Source organism: Salvelinus fontinalis, chromosome 33 (genome assembly GCF_029448725.1).
Source record: "Salvelinus fontinalis isolate EN_2023a chromosome 33, ASM2944872v1, whole genome shotgun sequence".
In the NCBI taxonomy this organism is placed as follows: domain Eukaryota; kingdom Metazoa; phylum Chordata; class Actinopteri; order Salmoniformes; family Salmonidae; genus Salvelinus; species Salvelinus fontinalis.
In genome coordinates, this window is record NC_074697.1 from 38521879 (window position 1) to 38545032 (window position 23154).

General features: G+C 43.4%; 1 protein-coding gene across 1 annotated transcript in view; it reads right to left on the reverse strand.

Annotated features, from left to right (window-relative positions):
• LOC129832191 (delta and Notch-like epidermal growth factor-related receptor) overlaps positions 1-22639 on the reverse strand; it is a 75693-nt gene extending 53054 nt beyond the window's left edge. Inside the window, exon 1 of the mRNA XM_055896051.1 lies at positions 22129-22639. Within this exon, the coding sequence (XP_055752026.1) occupies positions 22129-22428 (300 nt within the window). The 5' untranslated portion in view covers positions 22429-22639. The remainder of the gene's footprint in view (positions 1-22128) is intronic.
• Positions 22640-23154: the final 515 nt, after the last annotated feature.

Genomic DNA, 23154 nt, shown 5'->3' on the forward strand with positions numbered 1-23154 from the left:
GTATAGGCTACATTACAGGCTACAGTACAGGTTAGAGGCTACAGTATAGGCTACATTACAGGCTACAGTATAGGCTACATTACAGGCTACAGTACAGGTTAGAGGCTACAGTACAGGCTACAGCACAGGCTACAGTGTAGGCTACATTACACAACAGCTACAGTACAGGTTAGAGGCTACAGTACAGGCTACAACACAGGCTACAGTATAGGCTACATTACAGGCTACAGTATAGGCTACATTACAGGCTACAGTACAGGTTAGAGGCTACAGTATAGGCTACATTACAGGCTACAGTATAGGCTACATTACAGGCTACAGTACAGGTTAGAGGCTACAGTACAGGCTACAGTACAGGCTACATTACAGGCTACAGTACAGGTTAGAGGCTACAGTACAGGCTACAGTACAGGCTACAGTACAGGCTACAGTACAGGCTACAGTACAGGCTACATTACAGGCTACAGTATAGGCTACTTTACAGGCTACAGTACAGGTTAGAGGCTACAGTACAGGCTACATTACAGGCTACAGTACAGGTTAGAGGCTACATTACAGGCTACAGTACAGGCTACATTACAGGCTACATTACAGGCTACAGTACAGGCTACAGTACAGGCTACAGTACAGGCTACAGTACAGGCTACATTACAGGCTACAGTACAGGCTACATTACAGGCTACAGTACAGGTTAGAGGCTACAGTACAGGCTACAGTATAGGCTACATTACAGGCTACAGTACACAACAGCTACAGTATGTGTATGACACGAGAAGAACAACATGTCCTTCCTTATAGTGTATGTTAGCCTCAGTGTTTCCCATCATGCAGATCAACATACTCTCTCTGTAGCATGTTTTTTTAGAGAGCATGTCATAAGCTTTGGTTTAGCAGGGTAAAACATTGCTGTGGGCATGCAGGAGTCCTGGATTCGATCCGCATCAGTCACACGTTCTCAAATGTTAGAGAACTTTGGAACAGAATATTGAGAGAACGTTCCAAAATGTTCCAGTTGGAGGTCCAGCAGCTGCTTCTATTAGAGCCAGTGTTCCAGAATCCAGACCAGACCGGACTGGAGATGTGATTTATTAGAGCCGTCAGGTGGAACGCAGAGGAGGGAGTGTTAAACTACTCATTAGCGACAAACCTGGATCTTGTCTCCGATAGGCAGTAACTCTTAGGGAGTAGAGTGATGTGAAACACGGCAGGTCAATATACCACTAATGATGCATGCACGCACGCAGGCGCGCGCACACACAGTACAATAAGCCTGAACATTGGTGCTTTTTGGGTCATGAAGGTCTAGACCGAAGATCTACTGACCGAAACTCAAGTTCCTTTTTATGTCTTTCAGACATTGCATTGACACAGCCAACATCGTGTCCCATCTGAATCTCAGACATACATTCTCTAGTGAAAGCAATCATCATTGTAATGGACAGCCATTCCACTACATAGACAGAGTTAATATTAACAGAGAAACAAGTCTTTTTGGCAAAGATTCCTGTCAACCTTTGTTAGTCTGCGATCAAAGCATGATCATTTCAGACTCCACCAGAGTCTGTCTTTGTCCGGGTGATTGACAGAGACTGACACCTGTCAGAGACTATGAGAACTTGGGTGAGAACAAGTAGAAAAGTACATTCCGAAATAGAATCTGAAATCCTGAGGAGAACCCACCCAGAGAGATGACAACTACAGTACCAACTACCATGCTGTAAGGCTGCTGCATCAGACTCAATCTGGGTGGAGGGATAGTGAATACTCATAGGGCCAGGAGTTTGTCCCGGCCACATGACCCACTTAGAAAAAACTTGTAGACCAGGAGGGGGTGGATCAGCTTTAATATTGAAGATAGCTTGTAGGTTCTATCAATTTAATTGTTTGCTTATATGGTGCGAGTAGAGACCTATCTCTCACCTGGTTATAACCTGGTTACCACACAGAACTAACAACTTACAATCATGGAAGACATAGGGTGTGTACCAAATGACAACCTATTCCCTATATTGTGCACTACCTTTGACCAGAGGCCTACGGGGCAGCCTATCAGGCTCCCTGAATGGCTGGAAAGCACACGGACACAAGCTAGTTTTTAATGTTCTCTATTTCTGCACATGAAAGAGTTGGCCCTCCCTCACACACTCACTTCCCCCTGAGCCCTCTGGTCTGTGGCATCAAAGGACGCGCTTAAAAATCAGATCCATGGAAATCACATAAACACCTTCAAACACTGGGGGAAACACCAGTCTTGTTGCATTAGTTTTCTTCAATTGCTAGCAAGCATCGGTCAATACTGAAGCCACTTCTTCAAAACTCTTCACACGGTCTTCATTACTAACATGCATCTTGGCCAAACAGTTCATCTGACCTCCAAAACTCACTCAAACCACCAAAACACTTCATGTCTCAAAATAAGCTTGTTCGACCATAACACTGGCAACAATTCTCACTCAGAAAACATACATTGTCACTCATAACACACTGATCTAAAAAACACTAACAAGGAGCACTACATAAAAGAGGAACTTTTCTCTTTGAAGTTGAATGGTTTTTCACATAAATCCGTATTTCATTATAGAATAAGAATAACACCTTTTCACTTTGACTGTACTAAAGTATATGTAACAAGAATGAATCAGACATTCAGCAATTTGCTTCAATAGCCTTTCTTTTTTCCATATCTTTGCATTTAGTAATTTAGTTGTGAAAATAAAAAGTTCAAAGAAAAACAAATTCCGGATATTCCAGGGCTGCAATAATAATTACAAAAAAACAACATGTATAGTATAATCACTCATACTGTACAGTACTGTGAGGGTTCTAGTTCTCATCAGCATGTATAGTATAACACTCATACTGTACAGTACTGTGAGGGTTCTAGTTCTCATCAACATGTATAGTATAATCACTCATACTGTACAGTACTGTGAGGGTTCTAGTTCTCATCAACATGTATAGTATATTCACTCATACTGTACAGTACTGTGAGGGTTCTAGTTCTCATCAACATGTATAGTATAATCACTCATACTGTACAGTACTGTGAGGGTTCTAGTTCTCATCAGCATGTATAGTATAACACTCATACTGTACAGTACTGTGAGGGTTCTAGTTCTCATCAACATGTATAGTATAATCACTCATACTGTACAGTACTGTGAGGGTTCTAGTTCTCATCAACATGTATAGTATATTCACTCATACTGTACAGTACTGTGAGGGTTCTAGTTCTCATCAACATGTATAGTATAATCACTCATACTGTACAGTACTGTGAGGGTTCTAGTTCTCATCAACATGTATAGTATAATCACTCATACTGTACAGTACTGTGAGGGTTCTAGTTCTCATCAACATCACATCTTATGTTTACTCTGGCGATACATCTTGGAAAGTATCTTCTGGAATGTCTAATCCAACCCTGGAGGTCTTCAGGAGAAGTGTCTCCACACCCTGGCAGTCTTCAGGAGAAGTGTCTCCACACCCCACATTCATGGCATCCAGTAAGGACATGTGGTCATGTGGATGGTGGTCATAAACCTTCCACCTCCATGCAGAGAAAAACTCCTCTATGGAGTTTAGGAAGGGGGAGTATGGAGGCAGAAATAGTACTGACATCCTGGGATGTGCAGCAAACCAGTCTGTGACTGCAGCAGAGTGGGGGAATGCCACATTATACCACACAACAACGAAGTAGGGGAGTTTCTTGCACCTCTCTCCTCCGCTGGCACAAGTTGATTATGCAGGTCATCCAGATAAGAAATGAGCCTCTCTGTATTGTAGGGGCCAATGAGAGGTTTGTGTAACAGCAAAACATCATTGGACAGTGCTGCACACATTGTGATGTTAACTCCTCTCTGGCATGGGACATCCATGGTTGCTCTCTGTCCAATCACATTTCTTCCCCTGCGGTGTGTTTTTGCCAGGTTGAATCCAGCTTCATCCTCAAAGATGAATGTACGTGCAGTTTGCCTGGCTTCCAACTCCATTACTCTCTAAAATACAGTAAATTCACAATACTTTACATTATGCATAGCTGTGTATGTACCGTTTGTTTATTGAACAGACATATTGATACCGGAGTTCTTTCACACGTTCATCGTTTCTGTCACGTTCGTCGTTTGGATGAAGAGAGGAGGACCAAGGCGCAGCGTGATAAGAATACATTCTTATATTTATTTAACGAAACGAAGAACACTTAAACAAACTATGCAAAACAACAAACGAACGTGAAGCTATATATTAAACAAGTGCAGACACAGGCAACTTACATATAGACAATAACCCACGAAATACCCAACGGAATATGGCTGCCTAAATATGGTTCCCAATCAGAGACAACGATAAACAGCTGCCTCTAATTGAGAACCAATCTAGGCAACCATAGACATACAAACACCTAGACTAGTGAACACCCCATAAACATACAAAACCCCTAGACAAGACAAAACACATACATCCCCCATGTCACACCCTGACCTAACCAAAATAATAAAGAAAACAAACATAACTAAGGTCAGGGCGTGACAGTTTCTCTCAAAGGGTACAGTGTACCCTACAGCTTCATCCTTATTTAATCTTCCTCTGGGACTCTGGCAATTGTCGTTGTGCTGACCGTATTCACATTCCCAAAAGTAATAATGTCTGCCAGCAATCTGTCTCGAATTTCCCGCAGTTTTATTGCATTGTTGCTAATTACCATGTCAACAATGGCAATTTCCTGCGCATCTGATAATATTCTTCCTCTCCCTCCTGTGGGAGGCAACCTTGGGATCCTACTGAATAACACAAAACAGTCAATATATTTCAAAATGTCAGTACATGTAAAAATGTGAACATACTGTATTGTACTGTAATATGTAGTTCAATTAAATTATCATTGAAGGATGCACATCTCACCTGTTGTTTTGCCGGAAAATGCGTACTATTGATGCAACTGTTGAACGCTGCAGATTTGGTTGCACCCTTAAACCGGCCTCTCTCAGAGAGACCATGGTTTACAACATGGTCAATAATTGTGGCCCTTATCTCATCAGAGACCACCGCTCTTGGTCCTCCTCTCCTTTGTCCTCCACGCGTTCTCCCTCTCCCTGCCACTCTTCTTTCCCCACCAAACTGTCTTCCTCGATCCATGTTTCCAAACTAAATCATTCCGAAGCCGTCATCTTTGTCTGTTTGGTAACGAGACTAAAAACAGGACACTTGGGTAGGCTTTCAGCTGAAATTGCAATCAGCTGTGTTTGGAATGATTAAATATTCTGCTGAGATGTTCTATATACAGTGCCTTGCAAAAGTATTCATACAACTTGGTGTTTTTTCTATTTTGTTGCATTACAACCTCTAATTTAAATGGATTTTTATTTGGATTTCATGTAATGGACATACAAAATTCAAAAGGCACTCGCACATCTGAGCAATCTTATTTGCAGGTGCATGGCAACAATTGAACAAAACCGCACACTGCTCTTGATAGTATCACCGATATTTAATAAGCTTACGTATCGGCCACACGGCCTTCGTCAGAGCTTTTGTGATTTTTTAAAATTTGCACCCTTATGTAGACCTGGCCCCACCCACATCCGTTCTACACATCGAAGGGGGTTGGAGGCAAAGGAAAAACAAATATGTGCCACCAAATATAACAATATGCATTTCATAAATATTACAAAAGTTTATAAATAAGGCGTATTGAACAAGTCTGTAAAACCTCAATGAGGACATAGCAAGTTTTCATTAGCCATTGGGTACATCGTACGAACAACGTCAGAGTAATCTACAATAGACACATATTTCATGTTCAAATTCACAACATAACATACATAGGCATTTCATCATGAAGTCCTTTAGGAAATAATGTCTGGAGGGTGAAAATCCAAAAACATTATCTTTTACTCAGAGTATTATTAATATCTCCTCCCCTGTCTGATATCTTAACTTTCTCTATGCCACAAAATCTAAAGGTGGAAATGTCATGCATCAGGTCATTGAAATGTACAGCGACTGGATAAACCCTTTCGTTTCTCCTGATTGAACTCTTATGTTCACTAATTCTCTGTTTGAGAGAGCGGGTGGTTTTACCGACATAACAGAGCCCACATGGACATTTAAATATGTAAATAAAATGGGTGGTGGAACACGTAATAGTACACATATCATACACAAAGTAGTCCAAATTGGTGAAGTGAAATGGAAAAAAACGTGTCTAAAAAAAATCTAAAAATGAACAACTCAAAGTTGTGTTGGCGTACGTATTCACCCCCTTTGCTATGAAGCCCCTAAATAAGATCTGGTGCGACCAATTACCTTCAGAAGTCACATAATTAGTTTTAAAAAAGTCCACCTGTGTGCAATCTAAGTGTTACATGGTCTCAGTATATATACACCTGTTCTGAAAGGCCCCAGAGTCTGCAACACCACTAAGCAAGGGGCACCACCAAGGAAGCGACACCATGAAGACCAAGGAGCTATCCAAACAAGTCAGGGACAAAGTTGTGGAGAAGTACAGGGTTGAGTTATAAAACAAATATCCGAAACTTTGAACATCCCACTGAGCACCATTAAATCCATTATTAAAAAATGGAAAGAATATGGCACCACAACAAACCTTTCAAGAGAGGGCCGCCCACCAAAACTCACAGACCAGGCAACGACAGCATTAATCAGAGAGGTAACAAAGAGACCAAAGATAACCCTGAAGGAGCTGCAAAGCTACACAGTGGAGATTGGAGTATCTGTCCATAGGACCACTTTAAGCCGTACACTCCACAGAGCTGGGCTTTACGGAGGAGTGGCCAGAAAAAAGCCATTGCTTAAAGAAAAAAATAAGCAAACACGTTTGGTGTTCGCCATAAGGCATGTGGTAGACTCCCCGAACATATGGAAGAAGGTACTATGGTCAGAGTAGACAAAATTCTTGCTTTTTGGCCATCAAGGAAAACGCTATGTCTGACACAAATCCAACACCTCTCATCACCCCAAGAACACCATCCCCACAGTGAAGCATGGGGGTGGCAGCATCATGCTGTGGGTATGTTTTTCATCGGCAAGGACTGGGAAACTGGTCAAAATTTAAGGAATGATGGATGGTGCTAAATACAGGGAAATTCTTGAGGGAAGCCTGTTTCAGTCTTCAGGAGATTTGAGACTAGGATGGAGGTTCACCTTCCAGCATTACAATGACCCTAAGCATACTGCTAAAGCAACACTCGAGTGGTTTAAGAGGAAACATCTAAATGTCTTGGAATGGCCTAATCATATTTCTTGTTTGTTTCACAAGAAAAAATATTTTGCATCTTCAAAGTGGTAGGCGTGTTTTGTAAATCAAACGATACAAACCCCCCCAAAAAATCTATTTTTATTCCAGGTTGTAAGGCAACAAATTCTGAAAAATGCCAAGAGGGGTGAATACTTTTGCAAGCCACTGTATGTTTCAAACTTGGTACTGCAGAAATGCACGACATTTGCCATTATTCTGTTTTGAATGTGTTTTTAACAGTTTTGGCATTTGAAAATGTGCTGCAAATATATAGTTTTGCAGGTGGTGGAGTATGAATGAGAAAAGAGTTCATGGATTTCGGAGAATGTGGTCATTGAATGCATTTTGTGTGAAAGCAATGACAAATGATTCACAGTTTGGTCCACGTACACTTCTGTTTCGCTGACTGTGTGAAGAGTTTTGACAATGTGACTTCAGTTTTGACCAATGCATGTTAGCAATTGGAAAAAACTGTAATACAAGCCCTTGTGTCCTGTCTCCCGTCTTCCCTCCTCGTTTCCCCCCTCACTTGATCTCTTCCCCTCTTTCCTCAATTGTCGTGCTCTAGAGTTTCATCAACATGACTAAAAAGACATAATGAGCATGATAAATCAAACATCGTTAAAAATAACACATGTATACTGTAAGACGTTCTTATGTAAGGATCCCTTACTCCTCTAATAGATCACCACAAATTAGGTCACAATCCCACCCACTCAACCCAAATGTAGATTACCAGCCAACAGAGAGGATCAAGAGGTATAAATATGGGGAAGGAGAGAGAAAGGGAGCAAGGACGTGCAAGAAAGAAAGAGAGAAAGAGAGATGGGAGAGGATGAAAGAGGTAGACAGCAAGAGCGATAATTGAGTACAATGAGAGAACGAGAGAGAACGAAAGAGAGAGATAACAGAGTAAGAGAGAGACAGAGGGAGAATGAGGGGGTGAGGAATTTAGGGGCGGGCTGTCAGCAGTGGTCTATTTATACCAGAGTCTGACGTCTCTCTCTGGGCATAGTGTGGTGACCTCACAGGTCATTACCTGGCTGTCTCTTTATGCACACCATACTGGGGATAGCTAAATACCAAAAGGTTGAATAAACCTATTTTGACTGGGATGAAGTGTGTGTTTGTGTGTGTGTGTGTGTGTGTGTGTGTGTGTGTGTGTGTGTGTGTGTGTGTGTGTGTGTGTGTGTGTGTGTGTGTGTGTGTGTGTGTGTGTGTGTGTGTGTGTGTTACAGTTAATCAGTGTGTAACATCCGCACACAGTCAACACACGGTCATGCCCAGTCACTCGCTCCCAGAGCTCCTCTACTAGATGGAGGACAGCCAATCACAGCTGGCCTGGGTGACGATCTATTTCATGCACCATAATGATTGATATATGAGGTGCCTGTTCACTCTGACCTATATACCTACTCGTCCCTGCTGCCTGACAGACAGTAAAAATACCACAAAAGAGCCCTGTTAAGCCTTAGCTTGTGTCATGTTGGTAACAATGATTCGGGAGACAGGCGCAGGAATGCGTAATTGTTTTTTTATTATACCCCAAATGGCACACATACACAATCCATGTCTCAATTGTCTCAAGGCTTAAAAATCATTATTTTACCTGTCTCTCCCCTTTATCTACATGGAAAGAGCAGGTGTTCATAGTGTTTTTGATCACTCCGTGTTTATACAGTGCCTTCGGAAAGTATTCCTACCCCTTGAATTTGTCCACATTTTGTTACGTTACAGCCGTATTCTAAAATGGATTAAATAAAACAATTTCTCAGAGTATTGACTGAAACTGAAGGCAACTAAGGGCAGGGTGCATGAGGTTGAGCAAACGACAGTCGATCACGAGGCCAGGCTACAGGACATAGAGAAAACCCTGAAACAGATATACCAGTCTAACTTTGATGCAAAAGCGAGAGGGGTAGCAATCCCGATAAGAAAAAAACATTCCTTTTGTTTACTCATCCTCGATTTCAGATCCTAATGCTCGGTATATTACTGTTGCTGGTACACTGAATTCGAAACCAATAACCTTGGTCAATTTATATCACAGGTGTCAAACTCATTCCACGGGGGGCCGAGTGTCTGTGGGTTTTCGCTCCTCCCTTGTACTTGATTGATGAATTAACATCACTAATTAGTTAGGAACTCCCCACACCTGGTTGTCTAGGGCTTTATTGAAAGGAAAAAACAAAAACCTGCAGACACTAGGCCCTCCGTGGAATGAGTTTGACACCCCTGATTTATATGGACCCAACTTCGATGTTCCATTATTTTTTCAAAGGGTATTTAAGGCCATACCAAATATCTCGGATACAAGTGTTATTGTTGGAGGTGACTTTATCTGTACGTTAGATCCTCTTTTAGATAAACACCTATCAAGGTCACTTCAACAATCAAATGCCAGTGTCTGTCTAAATACATTGATGACAAACCTTAACATTGTTGATATTAGGAGACTGACACAACCAACAGACAGGGATTATTCTTTCTTTTCATCAGTTCATAAATCATATTCCAGAATTTACTATTTTTTGTTGGACTCCAAACTAATTTAAGCAGCTGCGTTGGTTACCTATCACCCCATTCTAATTACGGACCACTCTCCTCTGTCCATGGTGCTGAAACTCGACAATATGTCTACAGGTCGGCGACCGTGAAGCTTAGACACATACCTGTTGAAAGATGAGACTTTTTGTCAGTATTTGAAGGAGTAGATTGCTTTTTTCCTCGGAGCTAACGACACGGGGTAAGTGACGACTCCACCCTTTGGGAATCTCTGAAGGCTGTGATTAGAGGTTACAGTATTTCTTATACACCAGAGAGGAAGAAACGCGCCAATACTGGACTGAGCGAAACTGAAAGAGAGTTAGGGGAACAGGAGGACGTTTTTAGGACGAGTTCCTCGAATGCAGTCCTTGAGAAGATCACAAAGTTGAAGTATGAATACAATACCATCCTTTCGAAACGGGTGGGCTCTTTACTTCCTAGAACGCAACAAAGTTATTTTGAACAGGGTGACAAACCACAGAAAGTATTAGCAAGACAGCTATGGCATGTACAGGCATCTAGAGCTATTCACAAAATAAAAGACAAGGGTAAAATAATAACAGATCCGCAGGATATTAATAAATGCTTTGCGCAGTTTTACTCAGAGCTATATCAATCAAAATGCGATGCTGCCGAGCCACAAACTATGGAACGCTTTCTCACTGAATATGAACTTCCTAAACTAGACAGGGGGGCAGCTGCTGCACTCGATGAAGGGATAACTTTATAGGAAATTAGCACAGCGATAGCACAATTTCCAAACAGAAAGGCCCCTGGGCCCGATGGATATGTAATATAATTCTCTAAGAAGTACTGCGCCAGTCTAGCTCCACTTATGTTGCGAATGTTTAAACAATCAAAAGAAAATGCCAAACTCCCGCAAACACGGTATGAGGTTACAATAGCACTGACATTGAAAAAATATAGAGATTCCATGGAGATGTTGTCGTATCGCCCCGTGCCGTTACTCCCCATAGAAAATAAGGTGTTGACAAAGATACTGGCAAACCGATTGAAAAAATATATTTCTGACATCATACACCCTGACCAGACATGTTTTATCCCGGGCCGACATATATACTACAAATTGAGACGCCTTTTCAACGTAATGTATCATGATCATAAAGTTGAGGCAGTGGTAATAGCTCTTGAAGCAGAGAAGACATTTGATCCGATTGGAAGTATATGATGTCGGTTCTGGAGCATTTCGGGTTTGGAAAGGAATTTATTAATTGGATAAGAATTATTTATGCACACCCAATGGCATCCGTGGTAACCAATCAGGAAATGTCGCAGTCATTCCAACTGTTCAAGGGCTGCCGACAGGGGTGCCCTATTTCGCCTGCTCTCTTCGCTATAGCCACGGAACCCCTTGCTACTCGCATTCGTGCATGTGCCGATATAGCTCCGGTTAAAATAAAAGACACAGCACAAAGTTTCCCTATATGCAGACGATGTTCTTTTGTTTTTGTCCAAGCCTAAAACTTATATTCCCCCCTTACTTAACATGATAAACACATTTGGCTCCTTCTCTGGCTACAAGATAAACTGGCAAAAAAGCGAATTGATGCCGATATCACGGCCTGTGGATATGCAATTTCTGCAATCTGCTCCATTTAGAACATTACTCAATTTAGAACATTCGTCACTTTAAACTGTATTATTGGGCTGCTAATCTGAACATTGTGTCTTTTGTGAGGGAAATTTTACCTAAAATGCGGCAGAATGATATGCCTTCATGGCTTATGATTGAGCAGGCCTCCTGTCAACGTTCCTCACTCCCTGCACTTGTTAATAGTCCATCATGTGTGAAAAAAGCCACTTATGACTCTAATCCAGTCATTTGTCACACTCATTCTGGAAACAGATGAGGTATTTTCTTAACATACCCACTGTATACATTGACAGCCCGATAAGCCTGAATAATGCCTTCAACCCTGCATTGGATGCTGTGGTGTTTTCACAGTGGAGGGAGAAGGGGCTCACAACAATTGGTAACTTATACATTGATGGTCAGTTAGCTTCATTTCAACAATTACAGGGTAAGTTTAACATGTCAACAACACATTTTTTTCAAGATTCCTCCAAATCAGGAATTCCTTAAGGATACATATCCCACAGTATGGCATTAAGCCAAATAATCCTGCAATAGATAGCCTGATCCTTGTCAAACCCCATTCAAAAGGGTAGGTTTCTAGACTGTATGGTGTGCTACAGGCCCACATAGAGGTATCCACAGACACTATTAAAAGGGCTTGAGAACAAGAACTTGGTTCAGAAATCTCAGATGAGGACTGGATAGAAGCTCTCAGGAATATAAACCACAGTTCAGTGAATGCCAGACACAATCTTGTACAGTTTAAGGTGATACACAGGTTACATTACTCAAAAGTGAAACTGCATAAAATGTTCCCGGACACCTCACCACTGTGTGAGATGTGCAAGAAAGACGAGGGGACGTTGACACACTTATTTTGGACATGTCCTAAGTTACATGCTTACTGGGCTCTCATTTTTGATTACTTATCTAATGCCTTTGATAGAGTTCTAGCCCCAGACCCACTGATCGATCTGTTTAATACAGTTGATGGGAATAACCAGGAGGGGAAAGCTGTCTCTCTTTGTACTCTATTAGCCAAAAGGCTCATATTGCAATTTTGGAAATTGGAGACTGTACCTACCTTTGAAATGTGGTTACGGGATTTAGGGAATGTAATACACATGGAAAAAATTTGATACAATACCTCCAATAGTAGTCCAAGTGTTGAACACTTTTTTGGTTACTACATGAGTCCATATGTGTTATTTCATAGAGTTGAAGTCCTCACTATTATTCTACAATGTAGAAAATATTTTTAAAAAACAAGTAAAACCCTTGAATGAGTAGGTGTGTCCAAACTTTGACTGGTACTTTATATACACAACTCAAGTAGATGTTTCACTTTGGAATTATCTATCCAATTTCTTGAGATTACAAGCGTTTCAATCAATTTCCTGTTAATCAAGATATTAAGTTTGTTCCATAACATGAAATAATGACTACAAACACCTTCTTTACATAAGACTTTCATATTAACTGGTTACAATATTGTAACCAAATGTTGACCATCTCATCAATTGAAACCTTCCCGGGCTCTTTAGTATCACAGTACTTACACAGATATAATTTAAGATTCAGTGCTGGCAGGGAACAAATAATACAAAAACAGATCACATTACCTGGAATGACATTCACTGTCTCTTGTTGAAAATTCGATCCAAAGATTAAGGCAGGGACTATATAATGATATAATATAAAAAACTTTAATCAAGCAGCTTCAGGGGAGATCTACCTCTGATTTCACAGGGAAGAACTCAAAGAATAAATGGTTACATATCACTTGTTTACACAACAGTTATTTTATACAAGCAACAGTTCCGGAACACAATAGCCTTGTGTTAAGGTGCAGATATACCAGGAGTCTATGAAAGGCATAACATCACAGTCCAACACAGAACATATCCCTTGAGAAGTGACAATAGCTCAACCTAAATTCTGCCACCACAGACTGGTGGTCAAAAAGAACCAACTGAAGGCCACACCGCCAGCAGGCCACTTCTCCAACTCTTCTGAGAGAGATCACGTTGATCTCTCAAATTCATTATTTGATTTCAGACAAATTCAATAGAATAGGTTGGACGAACCAACGTGTCATTTTGGATGATACCAATCAGATGAACAACAGTGCCGTTCCACTTTTTGTAGTGTATATGTCTACCTGCTTGTCCTTGTGATCCTGTATGGCTCAGTTGGTATCGCATGGCATTAGCAACGTCAGGGTTGTGGGTTCAATTCCCAGGGCCATCCATATGTAAAATGTAGGCACTTACGACTGTAAGCCATTTTGGATCAAAACGTCTGCTACATGGCATATACAGTGTCTGTCTCCTCATAGGGCCTCTTTCATCGACACCGCAGATGGAGTGTTTGGTATTTGAGGTAAAACAACAGGCCTCCTTTAGATTAAGCCCCCATTTAGTGTCTCAGGGACTCAGCAAAGCTGTTCAGGACGTACTCCAATACACAGAACATACTGGGTATCATCACACACCGCCTCATTAAATGCTGTTATGCTGACTGATAAACTGTGTCTGCAGCTCAGATCTGTGTGTGTGTGTGTGTGTCTGCATGTCTGTCTATGTTTCTGTGTGTGTAAACTATACTGCTCAAAAAAATAAAGGGAACACTAAAATAACACATCCTAGATCTGAATGAATGAAATATTCTTATTAAATACTTTTTTCTTTACATAGTTGAATGTGCTGACAACAAAATCACACAAAAATTATCAATGGAAATCAAATTTGTCAACCCATGGAGGTCTGGATTTGGAGTCACACTCAAAATTAAAGTGGAAAACCACACTACAGGCTGATCCAACTTTGATGTAATGTGTTTAAAACAAGTCAAAATGAGGCTCAGTAGTGTGTGTGGCCTCCACGTGCCTGTATGACCTCCCTACAACGCCTGGGCATAATCCTGATGAGGTGGCGGATGGTCTCCTGAGGGATCTCCTCCCAGACCTGGACTAAAGCATCCACCAACTCCTGGACAGTCTGTGGTGCAACGTGGCGTTGGTGGATGGAGCGAGACATGATGTCCCAGATGTGCTCAATTGGATTCAGGTCTGGGGAACTGGCGGGCCAGTCCATAGCATCAATGCCTTCCTCTTGCAGGAAGTGCTGACATAGTCCAGCCACATGAGGTCTAGCATTGTCTTGCATTAGGAGGAACCCAGGGCCAACCGCACCAGCATATGGTCTCACAAGGGGTCTGAGGATCTCATCTCGGTACCTAATGGCAGTCAGGCTACCTCTGGCGAGCACATGGAGGGCTGTGCGGCCCCCCAAAGAAATGCCACCCCACACCATGACTGACCCACCGCCAAACCGGTCATGCTGGAGGAAGTTGCAGGCAGCAGAACGTTCTCCACGGCGTCTCCAGACTCTGTCACGTCTGTCACGTGCTCAGTGTGAACCTGCTTTCATCTGTGAAGAGCACAGGGCGCCAGTGGCAAATTTGCCAATCTTGGTGTTCTCTGGCAAATGCCAAACGTCCTGCACGGTGTTGGGCTGTAAGGACAACCCCCACCTGTGGACGTCGGGCCCTCATACCACCCTCATGGAGTCTGTTTCTGAACGTTTGAGCAGACACATGCACATTTGTGGCCTGCTGGAGGTCATTTTGCAGGGCTCTGGCAGTGCTCCTCCTTGCACAAAGGCGGAGGTAGCGGTCCTGCTGCTGGGTTGTTGCCCTCCTACGGCCTCCTCCACGTCTCCTGATGTACTGGCCTGTCTCCTGGTAGCGCCTCCATGCTCTGGACACTACGCTGACAGACACAGCAAACCTTCTTGCCACAGCTCGCATTGATGTGCCATCCTGGATGAGCTGCACTACCTGAGCCACTTGTGTGGGTTGTAGACTCCGTCTCATGCTACCACTAGAGTGAAAGCACTGCCAGCATTCAAAAGTGACCAAAACATCAGCCAGGAAACATAGGAACTGAGAATTGGTCTGTGGTCACCACCTGCAGAACCACTCCTTTATTGGTGGTGTCTTGCTAATTGCCTATAATTTCCACCTGTTGTCTATTCCATTTGCACAACAGCATGTGACATTTATTGTCAAACAGTGTTGCGTCCTAAGTGGACAGTTTGATTTCACAGAAGTGTGATTGACTTGGAGTTACATTGCGTTGTTTAAGTGTTCCCTTTCTTTTTTTGAGTAGTGTATAACTCAGTGGAGATGGCAGGCAGATTTGGCTGCACTGTTGCTAAGAGACACCCTCCCCGTGAAGAACGAAGGGCAAAAGTACAGGTGAGGATGACACACTCGCTGGTGGTATCAGTCTCCGCGTGCGCGCACACATGCACGCACACACACACAGGTAACCACAATATGACTGATGATTATTAGGAGGCATGTATACTAATGACCATGATGGACGGAGGGTAAAGGGTGAGTACTTGCTAAGTAAGAGCAGCATGCGTTTTACCCCCAGCCTTGTGACGCAAAGCCTAGGGAAGTAGAGGATATAAATAGCACTTAGGACAGACAGAGCAGAAACCTAAACACACCAGGCAAAAGAGCCTTTCTCTATCTAGGACAGAGCAACAAGACACATCTCTGTCCTGTGACAACAGACAAAAAGAGTAATCTTCTCTTCAGTCCTCCATCCCGCACCCGAACTGACATTGATCTGACAACAGCACCAATAAAGGATAAGACCAGAAAGGATAGGGTGGTGTCTGAGTTCCAGATCAGCTGGAGATTTTAGCCAAATTCCCCAATGTTTGTCATTGAATAATAGAGAAGTCTGGCAACCAGGTCATATTGGGATGGGTTGTGAGGTTGCCAAGTTGGATTCGGTCTATTGTAGCACAACATCACAGAGCCTATTAAGGTTGGCCATATTGACCCCATCTATATGCATAGACCTCTCTCAGCCACAACGTTTCCTCAAGATCAAAAGGGCAGGTGATGTGTGATGTGGAAATGAGCAAGGCAATTGGCCGAGTGAGCGCTCTCTTCACAGAAATACGGGCCACATCAGATCGAGAGGACATCACACTGAATATGAAATCATTGATGATTGATGATGGGGAAAAAAGGTGATTCATCGTATTCAGTGACAGATACTGTATTGTTGGTATGTATATTTCTGGGTTCTTCGAAATTAGCATTAACAACATAATTTTTTCTGATCTGCACATTCGCTAGGCTACCAGAATGTATAGAGAAATCACTCACTAAAATACGAGCTTCTATATGCCAAACTAAACAAACACGGCTGAGAGAAAAAAAGAGGGGATACGATACTTCAGAGTGAGATAAAACTCAGATAAAGAGGGCAAGAGGGAGAGAGGAAATTAAAGGAAGAAAATGTAGAGAGCGAGACAAGGAGAGTAGAATACCCAAGGGGTGCTGCAGTCTAGAATGTTCCATGCTGCTGTTCTATTTCTTATAGGACAAAAGGGTGCGTGACAGGAGGAGACCGTCTGCAGAGCTGCAGGGCTGCAGAACGAGGTGTTTCAGTCCAGAACTGTCAGTCTGCAGCTGTCTGCCTTGCAGACAGTAGAACTCATACTCCCGGCTGCTAATGTTCAGGGGGATACTAGGACTGTATAGATCAACCTTACCTGACACCGTGGACCCACTACAATTTGCATACCACCCAAAGAGATCCACGGGTGATGCAATCACCATTGCGCAGCACTCTGCCCCATCCCACCTGGATAAGAGGAATATTGTCATTAAGCTCAGGGCCCTGGGTCTGAACTCTCCCTCTGTAACTGGGTCCTGGACTTCCTGACGGGCAGACCTCAGGTGGTGAGGGTAGGTAACAACATTTCCACCACGCTGACCCTCAACACGGGGTCCCCCCATAGATGTGTGCTCAGCCCCCTAAGGTGTCCACATGCTTCCCAGATGAAGCAGGTCGGAAGAGATTGTGCATATATTATGGCGAAATTTTGTGACGTTTTTGTTCATTTTGGACTATGGTAAGTTTTTGGGGGGCTGATCGGGCACACAATTTATTCTAGAGGCAAGCAGAAGTCGATATACGAAGTCGGTAGCCAAAGTCGGTATACGAAGTCGATAGTCGAAGTCGGTATACGAAGTCGATAGTCGAAGTCGGTATACGAAGTCGGTATACGAAGTCGGTAGCCGAAGTCGATAGCCGAAGTCGGTATACGAAGTCGGTATACGAAGTCAATAGCCGAAGTCGGTATACGAAGTCGATAGCCGAAGTCGGTATACGAAGTCGGTATACGAAGTCGGTAGCCGAAGTCGATAGCCGAAGTCGGTATACGAAGTCGGTATACGAAGTCAATAGCCGAAGTCGGTATACGAAGTTGATAGCCGAAGTCGGTAGCCGAAGTCTTCGCCCCTTCGTCAGTGATTGGGCTACAGTAGGGATTCTTCAATAATGTCATTCAAAGAGAGACGGCTTGTTTTCATGAACATTTCTTCATTGAGTAATACTGCAACAAACATCTTCGTTAGATGTCAAATTGCCCGACTAAGATATACTCGGCAAAAACGTCAAAATGAATGACAGATTTCTTGAATTATCTTAGATTAATTCTGACTAGTGTATACTGGCTACGGCGTCTCTGGTTTTCTAAGCAAAGGTATTTTAAGGGAGCATGCGATCACTCTTGTTCGGTTCGCAGGGGGAGAGTGACCATGACCATCTCCTGTTCAACCTGCTGATTCTCTCTCAGACCGCAAGCAGTCTTATCTGGCTTATCAGCATTGGAATAAAACAACATAAATTATAATCCAAACACTATGATCTGATGATAAAGATGACGCCGTCTCCCAAAACACAACACCGTACACTCCCTGTGCCACAGTCTCTCGACGACACTGCAATGATCATGTAAATGCTGTCATGAGTACGGTACTCCCTCTGCAGTGTTTGGATAAAAAGCTGTGTGGGTATTACCATATTCCTTGTGGCTTCTATCTTTCTGCTCCACTAACAAGCAGGGGATATCAAAGCAGCTCAGACCAGGACCAAAGGGCTGTGTGGCGATGCACCTTGAGCTTTCCTTAACTGGATGGCGCTGAAACGCTAGAAAAAACACCATAGCTCTGTATCTGCAGCAGCCCAGAGACTCTGAGAGGCACAAGCATGTCACAACCACCACTCACTATGGGACAGTCCCTTCTCCTAGTATCCCACATGTTAGTATTCTGCAAGGTCCTGTGCAAAGGAGAGGGTACTGAGGGGGACTAAGTGACCTCCCCTGGTGGTGAGGGGGACAGAGGAGCAGCAAGGAGCCGTTACTGGTGCTGAGAGGGTTGGGGGAGTGCTAAAAAAAAGTGCTATCTATAACCTAAAAGGTTCTTCTTCGGCTGTCCCCATAGGAGAACCCGTTGAAGAACCCTTTTTGGTTCCAGGTAGAACCCTTTTGGGTTCCATGTGAAACCCTTTCCACGGAGGGTTCTACATGGAACCCAAAAGGGTTCTACCTAGAACCAAAAAAAAGGTTATCCTTTGTGGACAGCCAAAGAACCGTTTTGGAACCCTTTTTTTCTAAGAATGTAGTGTGCACAAACTCCTCTCAACCTCTAGATTCAGAAAACGTTCAAAGCTGTGATACACAACACCCTTAACTAGTGGTTCTGGATAAATAGAGCCACCTGTCACTGGTACCAGCTCAAACAGTTTCCATTAATGATAAGCCTCCACACAATCTCCAGAAAAGTGCAGAGCTCAAACAAAATCCTCGCTAGGAATCATTGGAAGTGAGTGACCTCATAGAGAGGTATACTTTGTAATGGTAAACACAAAATACTAATAAAGAGGTATACTTTGTAATGGTAAACACAAAATGCTGGGGCAGTGAGATTAAGTGAACCCAGCTCAACAATCCACTATTCAGTGTCTCATAATGCTGAAAGGCTGAACAATCCAATAAGAGCTGCTTGTGTGCTTGTCTTTAGGGAGTGATACACTCTACAGAGTCCCTGACACTGACACACAACCTGATTGTAGAGGATCTTAGCACATTTATCAGAGCGCAACCGGCCTTTCAATACTGAATAAGCCATGGCCCTAGAGAGTCATGGGCAAATAACTTATGGATACACAAGCAGGAGAAATTTCACCTGGCGACAAGGAGCAAACCCTATAGGACCAGGTAATAGCAATAGGTACAGACTAGAGTGGGTAGAGGTTCAGGGAAACAAACAACTACTGTACACTTGATTCACACTATATGGCCGACCTGAACCATACTGTGCTGGCTCGGATATCATATTTTCACATGGTCCTTTCCAGTACGATTCCAGCAACTATGGTGTATGCATATCCTGGCCAGCCCAGCACAGCTCATCTGTGCTTGATTTGTGAAAATGGATTGGTTTAATTAGATTAAACTAGATTAGATTAGATACCCAGTCTCTCCATAGCTCCCATCTGAACCAGTTCAGGATGAGACATGATGGTTTAAATGTATATATATATATATATATATATATATATATATATATATATATATATATATATATATATATATATATTTAACTAGGCAAGTCAGTTAAGAACAAATTCTTATTTGCAATGACTGCCTACCCCAGCCAAACCCGGATGATGCTGGGCCAATTGTGCGCCGCCCTATGGGGCTCCCAATCACAGCCGGATGTGTTACAGCCTGGATTCAAACCAGGTACTGTAGTGACGCCTCTTGCACTGAGATGCAGTGCCTTAGACCACTGTGCCACTCGGAAGCCCATAACTGACTCTGACACTATCGAACAATGGCACATCCTCCGAGATCAAATCTCACCTTCTTCTCCTACTCTCCAGCACAGATTTAGTCTCCTAAACTCTTGAGCTCATTTGATAAAATGGACAAACGATTCCTTTAGGATAGGATGTTTGACTGATTACCTCACAGTTTCTTATTGTCAGTCGCTTTCTCTTTCTCTCTTTCTCCATCTCTCTCGATTTCTATTTCACATTTTTCTTTCTCCATCTCCCTCCCTCCCCCCTCCCTCTCTCTCTCTCTCTCTCTCTCTCTCTCTCTCTCTCTCTCTCTCTCTCTCTCTCTCTCTTTCTCTCGTTTTCTCTATCTCTCTCTCGCTTTCTCTCTCTCTCCCCCTTCTGTCTCTCTCCCCAGCTCCATCTGTGGTGTGAGTCTGACGCACGGAGGAAGGACGCAAACAGACAGTGTGTCCCGCCGACAAAACAGGTTGCTTACAGAATCCCTATTGACTGCTGCTCAAGTTGCCATGGAGAAAGAGGGGATGAGTGGGACAGGGAAAGAAAAATCAATTACTCCCCAAAGAGTTGCTCTCATAGGCTGGCAGTGGCGGACCTGTGGTGTGGAGGAGCGGAGTGGCAGTAACAAACGGCAACTGATCCATTTCTATGGATCCATTTCTATTCCAGGAGTAGGAAACAAGGACAGCCAAGGAGACAGTAATAAGGTCCCTGAGTCACCTTGGTAGTTTGGTTATGAGATACAATGACGCTGGCTGCTGTTTGTCGTTTGTGGATGCACTCTCTTACACCAGAATGAGTCAGACAGAGGCCTCACAGACTGAATCCTATTGCTACTGTAACTACCGCAGTATTCACTACATGCAGTGAATAGTTGAGTCAACTCTGAGGGTGGGTTTCCTTGAGGAATACTACACAGAACTGGGTTGAAATGCTAAACACATTCTGCTATTTAGGTCAGTCTGACTAGTGGTATGTGAAGCAAGGACAATGGACTTTTCCATAGGAAAAAAGCCCAACCATTCAGGTCATTCACTCAGATGTGTCATCACACGTGCCATTTATTCAAGCGCATCACCTCTACCACTGGCATAGATGGTAAAGTTGTTTGAATAACTGGTCAAGTTATTTTCTCGCTGATGTAAGGAATCGTCACAAAATTCAATGAGGGTCAAAACCTAATTTTCACTGGGAAAAGTCAATAACTATTGAATGACAACCATGTCATTCGTAGGAGATCACATTTATTGATAACAGTTCTCTATAATAGAATAAATGGCCCAGTCAATGCCAATAGTTGTAGGCCACACACCACACACACACACACACACACACACACACACACACACACACACACACACACACACACACACACACACACACACACACACACACACACACACACACACACACACACACACACACACACACACACACACACACACACACACACACACACGTTTGTTTTACTATCCTTGTGGGGACCAAAGAATTGATTCTCATTCAAAATCCTATTTTCCTTAACCCCTAATCTTAAACCTAACGCTAAACTTTACCCTTAACATAACCCTAACCCCTAAGCCTAACCCTAAACTTAACCCCTAAGCCTAAAATTGACTTTCTCCTTGTGTGGAACAGTGAAGTGTCAGAACTTTCCTTGTTGTACTATCCTTGTGAACCAAACACACACACACACAAATACACAAAAAATTCAATTTCAATGTATTTCATTGACACTGTCAGTTTTCAGGCTGATGAACCACATGCCTTTAACTATGAACAACTCAATGATACTCCTGCTCAGCCTGTGACACTTGGTTGTCTCCTACTCCGCTACTCCTCTCTACTCCTGTTGCCACAGCAACGCAACACTCCCCTTCACATCTCGCTCAGAGCACATGCTCCCATTAAAAACCATCTCCAAGGGAGAAGAGAGAAAGAGAAGTGCAGATTATGTTGTATCGATATCAACAGTCCAAATATAATAGAACCAAGCAGGATAATATCAGACAGACAGACAGGTACAGGCAGGTGGGTCGGGCTCACCTCACAGTTGCGTCCGGTGAAACCGGAGGTGCAGGTGCAGCTGTAAGCCCAGGTGTTAGGCAGAGTGTCCTCTGTCTCCGGGTCGGAGGGTTGGGCCGAGCAGGCGCCTCCGTTGAGACAAGGCCGTCCCTCGCAGGGGTCAGGCAGGGGAGTGGCCTGGGTGGGGTCAGCCTCAGCCGGGGCAGCCGCCTCCGGAGCAGGGGGCAGCAGATCAAGGGGGGAGGAGAAACCCCCACCTCCGGCACTCAGCAGAAGCAGGAGGAGGTAGAGGGGGCGCTGCGCGGGCACTGGCATCCTCATATTCTTTTATGTACGTATAAACCTTATTTGTCACTCCCTCCCTGCGCTCTCTGTTCCTCTTAGCTCTGGCTCAGTGAGTAAGCTGCTGGTCGCTCTGCTATCTGTGTTTGTGGATGAGGGAGCTGAATGGAGAGTGTGTGAGTGTGAGAGGCAGGCTGGTAGGGATGCTGTAGACTGGCTGTGTGCACTGCGACTGAGCAAGCGAGCTGACTGGCTGACGAGGAGACTAAGGAGGGGGCTAGCTTCCGCCATCGCTCTGATTCATTGTGACGACAGACGACGACACTCTCTCTCGCCCTATCTCCTGCACGCACACATAGCCGCACACATAGAAACACACAGCTGCGAGCACACATGCACATGGAAGCATGCACACACACAGTGTCATCATTCATACCCTCTCCTTGGACCTGGCATGCCCATTTCTACTAGTTTTACACCAAAGTTGCAGCTAAATAAATCTGGTCACAATTCACATTTGGAATGTTGCAAAGTATGTGTTTTTCGAAGCTCGAAAACTGCACCACATAAGAGACATTCAGCAGTGCAAGTGGGAACACATCCCCATCTGCTACATTGGAATAAGAGCTACAATCCATCACGGAAACTAAAAATATTAACTACTGGAACCAAGACTTAAAAATAACAAATATTGGCACAAGATGGAGGAATTGTTGGAACATAACAAACGAAATGACAGTTAATGAAAATGTTCCCTTAATCCAG